Here is a 9,282-nt window from a genome sequence, read left to right on the forward strand (position 1 = left end):
AACTGATGGCAATGGCTGTTCAGAAACTGATCATTTCTGGCTCAACAAACTTGGTTCGGGTTTACCACGTCTAAACCCATCTCAGAAGGATGCAATTTCGGCTTCTTTGAAAAATATACAGTGTAAGGACAAGTTTTCTGTTGAACTTGTATGGGGTCCTCCTGGGACTGGTAAATCTAAGATGATCAGCACATTGCTATGCATTCTGCTAAGGCTTAACTGTAGAGGCCTGGCTTGTGCCACAACAAATGTGGCAATTACTGCATTAGCTAGTCAGGTTGTAGAGCTGTTGAGAGCGTGTTCTGCAAGGAATTCAGACAATAGGTTTTGCTCATTGGGCAGCTTACTTTTGTTTGGAGCAAGAAGCAGGTAGATGTAGGTTCAGATATTGAAGATATTTATTTGGACTACCGTGTTAAGAAGCTAGCAGAGGTTTTTAGCCCATTAGTGGCTGGCGCTGTTCTTTCTCGTTGTTGTTGAATGAATTCCAGGATTTTTCTTCACAGGATCATTTTCTCACTGGACAACATGGTCAGAATAGGTGCCTTGGCAATTCAGAGCAACTTCTATCCTTTCTTAATTCTATTAGAGATCAGTTCAATGAACTAATTGGTCCTGTCAAGAGATGCATCTCAATCTTTTGTACCCATATGGCAAAAAGTTTCATTCAGGAACACAATATTGAGAACTTGACTAAGCTTTATGATTTGCTTGATTCTTTTGAAAGTTTGCTGTTGCAATATATTGGTCAACTCAGTGGGTTGGCTCCTTGTAGTGGAGTCTTTCAGAAGTCTATTGTGTATATACTAGGTCTTCTCGAAAAGAAGGGAGATGAATGCTTTGATCTTTTACAAAATCTAATTGTTTCTTTGGGCAAACTTAAGTTTCCCCAAGTGACAAATTATGATTTCATCTCGGATTTCTGTTTCCAAATGTCATCCTTGTTATTCTGTACGGCTTCAAGTTCCTATAAATTGTATTATGCGCCTATAAAATCACTCGATGTTGTGGTTATTGATGAAGCTGCGCAGTTGAAGGAGTGTGAGTCCATTATACCACTCCAACTTCCCGATCTAAGGCATGCTATTCTTGCAGGAGATGAGTACCAGCTACAGGCCATGGTGAAAAGTCATGTAAGAATATCGGTCTAAAATTGATTTCTATTTTACTCTTAAAATTTTACTTAATCTTATGATTGTTTATATGATCCAGAAACCTTTCCTTTTTTTGATGCAGATTTCAGCGAGTGTTGATTTTGGCCGAAGTTTATTTCAGAGATTAGGTTTGTTAGGCTGGTCAAAACACCTACTAAACATGCAGTACAGAATGCACCCTTCAATAAGTGCATTTCCAAGGAGGATGTTTTACAGCAACAAAATTACTGATGCACCTAGTGTGAAGAGTGACGGCTATGAGAAACGTTACCTTGAAGGATTATTCTTTGGTCCTTATTCATTTATAAATATTACAGAGGGAAAAGAAGAATTTGATGATAATGGACAAAGCAGAAAAAATATGGTTGAGGCAGCAGTTGTCCGGGCTATAGTACTTCGTCTTTACAAAGGTATGCCACGCGGATAGTTCCCTTTTCAGGTTGCTTACAGAATTTTTATCTTGAAAGATCAACCTACTTATTTTCTCAGTTTCGTAACACATTACAAAAATTAGCTTCTGGATGTGCTGCAAAATGCAGATTTGATCCGTGACTAGAATTTTTTAAATTCTGTTGTAATTGTCTTTATATTCCTTATCAATTGGAAAAATACCTTCCAGTTCCAGCATCGGAGCAGGAACGAACTGTGAAATATTGCCGTTTTCTTCATGAAAAATAATGCTTGTTTTAGTAGTGCGAGTATTTTTTTTTTTTTTTTTTGGTTACGGTGTAGTATTGATGTTCAGCAAGTAACTAATTTATTATTTTGGCGCACCATTTCTCCTTGATGGAATGTGTGCTACCCCAGGCTTTAGTGACCTGGAAAATGGATCTATATTTTAGCTTTGGACATTTTTTCACTAGGTTCAACATTCTTTATCGAGAGCTGCATTGTTTGAATTGGTATTTTTACTTTTGGGATGCATTGTACACTTGCATTCTATACAAAAATCTGTGTTTTAGGGCCTCTATTTATCTAATACACTAATTGGCCTTTACAAAATTCTTTATTGCTGCATTCTTAGTCTTGGTTCATTTTCTTGTTTGCAGGATGGTGCAAATCACCCTGCAATAAAAAAGTTAGCATTGGTGTAATATCGCCTTATTCTGCACAGGTTAAGGCAATTGAAAGAATGATTGGTCAGAGATTTTCGAATCTGGAAAATTTTACAGTGAACATCAAATCAATTGATGCGTTCCAAGGTGCAGAGGAAGACATAATACTGCTATCTTTGGTCAGATCTAACAACTTTGGCGAAATTGGTTTCTTATCTAATCCTCAACGACTTAATGTTGCATTAACAAGGGCAAGGTATGTCTTGGAAGTACTTCCAAATAATTTTTAGGCTTCACTGCTGTTTTTCCTACACTAGTTATTTTCCAATTTACATTCTTGATTCCAGACATTGCCTATGGGTGCTTGGAAATGGGAAGACTTTAGCCAAAGCCAACCTTATTTGGAGGGATTTTATCACCGATGCTAAAGAGCGGAAATGTTTTTTCAATGCTAATGAAGATGAAAAAATATCAGAAACAATCATTTATGTTAAGAAGGAACTAGATCAGCTGGATGATTTGCTCAGCGGAAATAGTGTGCTTTTTCGTAATGCAAGGTGGAAGGTGGGTAACTCCTCTTATCAAATTAATGATGTTCAATTTAGTTGAACCTTAAACACTTCAGTTTGGGCTTACCTATTCTTGTTGCTGAACATTGCTCATGTTATTTTTCCTAGGTTCTCTTTGCTAGTAATTTCATCAAATCATTTTCAAAGCTGCAATCAAGCCAAACAAAGATGCATGTGTTTAATCTTATAGGCAAACTTTCAAATGGATGGCGACCAAGGAAAATCAAAGTCGATCCTCCTTGTGAGAGCTCTGTTCGAATTGTCAAGCAATTCAAAGTTCAAGGCCTCTATGTCATATGCTCAAATGACATTAAAGAATCAGAATATTTCCAAGTTATGAGGGTTTGGGATATTTTGCCATTGGAAGCAGTGGCCGAATTGGTTAAGAGAATTGACAAACACTATGGTTTATTCACTGAAGAGTTTGTCAGATGCTGCAAGAAAAAATGTATTGAAGGGTATGCTTTCTTTTGTTACATTTTCATCAACATGCATCTATAAGATTGCGAAATTAGGAAAACTATCTTGTTGAAATGATTAATCCTTTTTGGCAATATCTCATTTATCTAATTGATTTGTTATGCTCAGTACGCTGGAAGTTCCCGTATGCTGGAGCAGCAACTCTAATATTGTTCGGTACAAGAGTTGCAGTGATGCTGAGAGAACAAGTATATCAGATGACGATGATGTAGCACCAAGATGTATTGACAAGGCAGAAGTCGAGAGAGCTTGTTGCTAGTAAAATTTTACTCTTTATCTGTCGGTGTAGTGAAACACTTGATTTCTGTTTCTGATGGTAGGGCATTAGAGCTTCCCATGGAAGTGACAGACAACGAGTGGGAAATAATTCATTACCCAAGAAGCTCTTTTGTGTTAGGAAGGTCTGGCACTGGAAAGACCTTGGTGTTAGTCACGAAACTATTTCAGAAAGAACAACTATATCACATGGCTTTGGGTGGTTCTGATGAGGTACATGGCGATGCTTCCTTGTGTGATGACCCATCAATTAAGCTTGAGGGTAGAAGCGCTATTCTGCGACAACTGTTTGTAACAGTTAATCCGAACTTGTGCCATACAGTAAAACAACACATCTCCAATCTTCAAAGGTAACTGTGAGATACTTTACATTCTCAATTGTGACATTGTCAACTCCACATTGTCTCTGGGAATTTAAACAGAAAAATGTCGTATATATTAGGGAAGAAGAGTGTATTCAGTATTCAATAGATTTGTGTTCTCGGGTCAATTGTCAATCTCATATGTGTAATTGTTTCACCTCTTAGGGTGTTTTCTGTTAGGAGGAATTCGTTTGGTTTTGTATAAGGGTGCAAAGACATTTTCTTCTTCCCGCATTATCCTTATTTTTCTTGCCGATTACTTTCTCTCCTCCCTTTCATCCCCTTCCCACCATCCCCATTCTTTTCCTTCTCTCTAAATTTTATTAAGGTACTAAAGAAGGATACTTAATCTTTTGTAGCATTTTCCCTTTCAAATTTGTCCATGGAAAACAATATCTAGTTGGCAGTGTTTTCTGTCCAACCAAATGGAATTTTAGTGATAATGTTGAGGAGCATGCTCTTGGAGCATGTTTGATTATATGCTAAGCTATTTTGTTAATATTGATAATCTCATATCTGTTGTCGTACTGAATTTGGCCTCACTGATGCTTCAGCACTGTTCGTGGAGAAATCTTGAATAAGGAAACCTGCATCCAAGTTTATGATGAGACGCAACTATTTGAAGATATTCCTCACTCTTTCTGGGAGATCCCTGCTGAGTCATATCCTCTTGTGATATCTCTCAAGAAGTTCCTGCTCATGCTGGATGGTACAATAGGTACCTCATATTTCCATAGATTTGTGAAAACTAGACAAACTTGTAGCTTAAAATCAGTTGAGCTGCAAATGATGGAAAGGAAAGAAGTAAGCTTTGATAAGTTTAGTGTCTCATACTGGCCTCACTTCAATTCGACTCTTACAAAGGATCTTGATCCTTCAAGAGTTTTCACTGAAATACTCTCTTGTATAAAAGGTGGAATAAAAGTTGAACAGGGTAGACTCACTTTAGACAGTTATATTCAATTGTCTGACTGCAAAAAGTCAAGCTTAAGTAGGAACGAGAGGGAGGCCATATATGGTATATTCTTGTGCTATGAGAAGATGAAGCTTACAAGAGGTGAGTATGATTTGTCTGATGTAGTGAATGATCTTCATCATCGGTTCAGCCATCAAAGGTATGAAGGTGATGCCTTGGATTTTGTGTATATAGATGAAGTTCAAGATTGGACTGTGCGGCAACTTTCTCTTTTAAAATATGTTTGCAAGAATGTCAAAGAAGGTTATGTGTTTGCTGGTGATACAGCTCAAACAATTGCCCAAGGTGTAGATTTTAGTTTTGATGAGATCAGAAGCTTTTTCTATGTCAATTTTCTCCAAGGCCCGTGTGTGAAAACTAGTAAACAGGATCAAGGAAACATCTGCCCAATTTTTGTGCTGAATCAAAACTTTCGATCCCATGCTGGGATTTTAAAGTTAGCTCACAGTGTCATCAAACTTATCTACCATTTCTTTCCATACTCAATTGATAAGGTTAATCCAGAGTTCAGTCTTTATTGATGGAGATGCTCCCATACTGCTGGAGTCTGCATCTGGTGATGAAGATGTTGTCATGAAAATCTTTCAGGACAATAAAAATGATGGCAGGAATACTGTCATTTTTGGAGCTGAACAAGTTATTATTGTACGAGATGAAAGTGTGAGAAATGAAATGCCAAGCCATGTAAAAGGACATGCACTTGTGCTCACGGTATTTGAGTGCAAAGGCTTGGAGTTTAAGGTAAATAACTGTTTGGCTTTTCTATTTCTTGACATTGACTTCTTCATTATTGTTATAAGGTTCTCGCTTGACATTTCTAACTCTATATTGTTTTTGTTTGATGCCTTATTTTTATTTTTATGTTGCAAAAGTTGCTTAATATACCAGCTATGCACTTTGATATTCTGTGATCCTGAAATAGCTTATCCCTGTGACATGTTTATCATCACAGGACGTTCTCTTGTACAACTTCTTTTCATCATCACCTATTAGAGAACATTGGAGTGTAATATATAAATATATGCAAGAGAAGAACCTTGGCTCATCATTTCCACATTTTCCAAAGTTCAATCATGCAAAACATAGTGGTTTGTGCCATGAATTGAAGCAACTATATGTGGCCGTCACCCGAGCAAAGGAAAGATTATGGATCTGTGAGAGCCATGGTAGTCATGCAGAACCTATGGCTAATTACTGGAAAAAATTGAATCTGGTCCGAATTAGACAGTTTGACAATTCATTAGCTCAGGAAATAATATTTCCCAGCTCTAAGGAGGAATGGAAATCGCAAGGTTTCAAGGTTTGTTTTTTGGCTTTATTTGGAAGACATTCATTATTAGTTTTCTCCTCCAATTTCATGTTAACCATCTTAGTTTAATAGATTTTAGAGAACCCATGTGATGCTCATATTAAAATTTAGTAAGTTTGTAAGTCTAATGCATCAGCATTGAGGATTTTGGGATCATAGCTCAATCATTATCAGATGTACCTATAATTGCTGGCATCATGCTAGGTGTCACCATCAGTGTGTGGTGTTATCTGAGTCAGGAACTCAGGATTTCATACTTGAACTATTGTAACTATTTATTTTGTCTTCAATATTCCTTGCATCCTGATTCACCTTTATATGCAGTTTCTCGAAGTAAGTAACTATGAGACAGCGGCAGTCTGCTTTGGGCGAGCTGGAGATACTTACTGGGAAAAATACGCCCGTGCTACTGGCCTTAAAACAACCGCTGCTCATATGCGTGGCTTGAGTTCTGAAGCAGTCAAAATGCTTACAGAAGCTGCTGAAATATTTCAAAGCCTAGATAACAACAAAGAGGCCGCTAAGTGCTTCTATGATGCAGGCAATTATGAAAGAGCAGGTAGTAGTGAAAACAGTTACTAATTTCAATGTATTCTGCTATTTTTAGAAACCATTATTTGGAACTATTACTGATATACCTTGAATTCTTTCGCTAGAACATAGCAGACTTTTGACACAGTCCTTTGCAAATGAACATTGAAAAAATAGAAACAAAAGTATAATGGGCAGTATGAATCCTAGTTAGTGAACCTTGTCCTAAGCCTGAAAATGAACTTTTACTATATGATTGAAATTGTAGCCTAAAACCCAATGGAGTTCACATTTAAGTTTACTTCCTTGAATTCTGACCCAGATGAACTGATTATTTCCAGAAATGACGCTATTGAACTTTTTTTTTTTACAGGTGATATATATCTGCAGCACTTTCAAAGTTCTGAGCTTGAAAAGGCTTGTCATTGCTATACCTTGGCCGGTTTTCATGCACGTGCTGCGGAGATCTATGCTGAAAATTACCTCTACAGAGAATGTTTGCATGCATGTAATACAGGAAAATTGTTTAACTTAGGATTGCAGTACGTACAAAGCTGGAAACAGCTGGCTCTTGAGGGAAGCATAGACTTGATAACATTTGAGCAAGAATTCCTGAAGAGTTGTGCTCATGCTTCCTATAAGAAAAAAGACAAGAAAAAAATGATGAAGTATGTTAAGAAATTTAGCTCTCTTGATTCAATGAGGACCTTCTTATGGAATCAAGGGTGTTATGAGGAGGGAATTGACATAGAGATAGAAATGGGCGATATTCAAGAGGGTCTAAGAATCGCAAGAAAAGTAGGATTATTTTTACGTGAGGCAGATTTATTAGAAAAGGCTCAGAATTATGAGGATGCTTCTAGGCTCTATATTTGGTACGTGTTTGGTAAATGTTGTTGGGCATCTGGTGGAAAAAATTGGCTCGAAAGAGATCTTTTGTTGAAAGAGGAATGTTGTCCAGAGCTGAAGCTTCTGCTCTCAATGCTTCAGCTGATTTTCACAAACAAATTCATACAGAAGTTCTGCTTTTGTCAACTCAAAGTACTGGGTTGTCTGAACTGGAGAAGCAGTTAGAAGTCTCCCAAAAAAGCGGGAATTTGAAATGGGAGGTCATATGTACTAGAAAAATTCTTGAAATCCTTCTTCAGACTCAGACTTCACCATTTAAATGGGAATCTGACTCGCGAGAAATGATCTCAGGTGGCCAGGTCTCAGTTGAAAAACTGATATACTTTTGGTCATCCTGGAAAGAGAAGATTTTGACAACCTTGGAACACCTAAAAGAGTTTACCAGCACATGATAATCACTGGGACTTCTGTCTACATTATTTTGGCGTGCGAAAGCATCCAAACACTGGTTACTTTATGCTCTATCCTGATGCTGAATGGGTGTCGAAATATCCGAAAAAGAATAATCAAAGACTTGGCACAGAACATTTGGTGACTTCTATTCGACATTACTGGTGTTCAGAGTTACTCTCAGTTGGCTGTAATATGCTGGAGTATCTGAATATCTTTCAGAAGTTTTCTGCTGATTCGATGCCTATGATTTGCAAAAGTAGGATTGGATCATATTTTTGAATGTACCCTTTTTTTGATGGAGTCGGATTATTTAAGGCAATGGGGTCAAGTGTCAACTGCTCGAATGTATTATGCGACAAAATGGTATGCTGCTGCTGTGTTTACCACTGAATGGTACAACCTTATCCTACATGATCAAGTAAAGAACCGAAGCTCCATCATCACACGAAAACTGAGGGCAAAACTAGATCATTATTTGCCTAATATGTGAAAGATTTGAATTCCAATCTTTGTTGAGTAATGTCAGCTAATTGCATTGTTTGCTTGAGTTGCTAAATTATGTTTGCTAGCCTGTGTCAAGTAAATATCTGAAATAGCAGACATTAATCTAGCTGAAGTTATTGATAACACTTTCATCTTGTCTTATATCTTTTAACTCAGGGAAGTGGATTACCATTTGTTAGGATTAGTGTGGAGATAGATAAATACATGGAGACATAAGGAGATTGCATAGAAGCTGCCTTATTGTTAAGGTTCGACCAAACTTGTGAAAAGTTCGGTCGAACCCGGTTTTAAGTCAGTAGGTCAGGCTGCTGTTTCGGTTCGAACCTCCCTGCTCCCTATTTCGTCGCTTCGTTTTCGGCTTGTGCGATTTGCTTTAATCTTAGCCGTTGGATTGTATTTTCTACCTAGACTATATATACCTTTTCTAAGCCTCTTTGTTGATTATTCACAAACATTTAAACACATAGAGAGGTTTTGAGAGGGTTTGTGAGGAGCATTTGAATTCTATACAATTCATGCTTGTAATTCTTGAGTTCATTCATCATCAATATTACTCCATAGTGCAAGGGTGGGTTTTTTCTCCCGGTTCTCGGGTTTTCCCACAGTAACATTGTCTTCCTTTTACTTGCTTTAATTCCTTCAAAGTTGTTCTTGATTGTTATGCTTGTTTGTTCATTGCTATTGTGGGTTGATTGCAAGTTAGTTGAACACTTTAATCCTTACACCATTAACTTCCATCTTATGTTAATATATAATACCCTTTA

The 9,282-nt window shown here is 37.3% G+C and overlaps 2 protein-coding genes across 2 annotated transcripts; both read left to right on the forward strand.

The window, feature by feature from the left end:
- Positions 1-465: 465 nt before the first annotated feature.
- Positions 466-3,118, forward strand: LOC110714699 (probable helicase MAGATAMA 3). The gene is made up of 6 exons (XM_021893225.1): positions 466-1,133; positions 1,237-1,564; positions 2,204-2,465; positions 2,557-2,773; positions 2,887-3,069; positions 3,113-3,118. Exons 1-6 carry the CDS (start codon positions 651-653, stop codon positions 3,116-3,118), a joined length of 1,479 nt encoding a protein of 492 aa, XP_021748917.1. The 5' UTR covers positions 466-650.
- Positions 3,119-3,535: 417 nt separating this feature from the next.
- LOC110714700 (TPR and ankyrin repeat-containing protein 1-like) lies at positions 3,536-6,415 on the forward strand. Its single transcript, XM_021893226.1, has 5 exons — positions 3,536-3,884; positions 4,451-5,377; positions 5,481-5,613; positions 5,795-6,172; positions 6,386-6,415. Exons 1-5 carry the CDS (start codon positions 3,595-3,597, stop codon positions 6,413-6,415), a joined length of 1,758 nt encoding a protein of 585 aa, XP_021748918.1. The 5' UTR covers positions 3,536-3,594.
- The last annotated feature ends 2,867 nt before the right edge of the window (positions 6,416-9,282 follow it).

Source organism: Chenopodium quinoa, unplaced genomic scaffold (genome assembly GCF_001683475.1).
Source record: "Chenopodium quinoa cultivar QQ74 unplaced genomic scaffold, ASM168347v1, whole genome shotgun sequence".
In the NCBI taxonomy this organism is placed as follows: domain Eukaryota; kingdom Viridiplantae; phylum Streptophyta; class Magnoliopsida; order Caryophyllales; family Amaranthaceae; genus Chenopodium; species Chenopodium quinoa.

What these genes read in the sequence shown, in the direction of transcription:
- LOC110714699 (XM_021893225.1), top strand. Translation starts at nt 651, where the DNA reads ATGGCAAAAAGTTTCATTCAGGAACACAATATTGAGAACTTGACTAAG. An exon ending in AGTACTTCGTCTTTACAAAG is followed by an intron (nt 1,565 to 2,203) that starts GTATGCCACGCG and finishes TCTTGTTTGCAG; the next exon opens with GATGGTGCAAATCACCCTGC. An exon ending in TTCGTAATGCAAGGTGGAAG is followed by an intron (nt 2,774 to 2,886) that starts GTGGGTAACTCC and finishes TATTTTTCCTAG; the next exon opens with GTTCTCTTTGCTAGTAATTT.
- LOC110714700 (XM_021893226.1), top strand. Translation starts at nt 3,595, where the DNA reads ATGGAAGTGACAGACAACGAGTGGGAAATAATTCATTACCCAAGAAGC. An exon ending in ATTGATAAGGTTAATCCAGA is followed by an intron (nt 5,378 to 5,480) that starts GTTCAGTCTTTA and finishes AAATGATGGCAG; the next exon opens with GAATACTGTCATTTTTGGAG. An exon ending in GGAAATCGCAAGGTTTCAAG is followed by an intron (nt 6,173 to 6,385) that starts GTTTGTTTTTTG and finishes GCATCATGCTAG; the next exon opens with GTGTCACCATCAGTGTGTGG.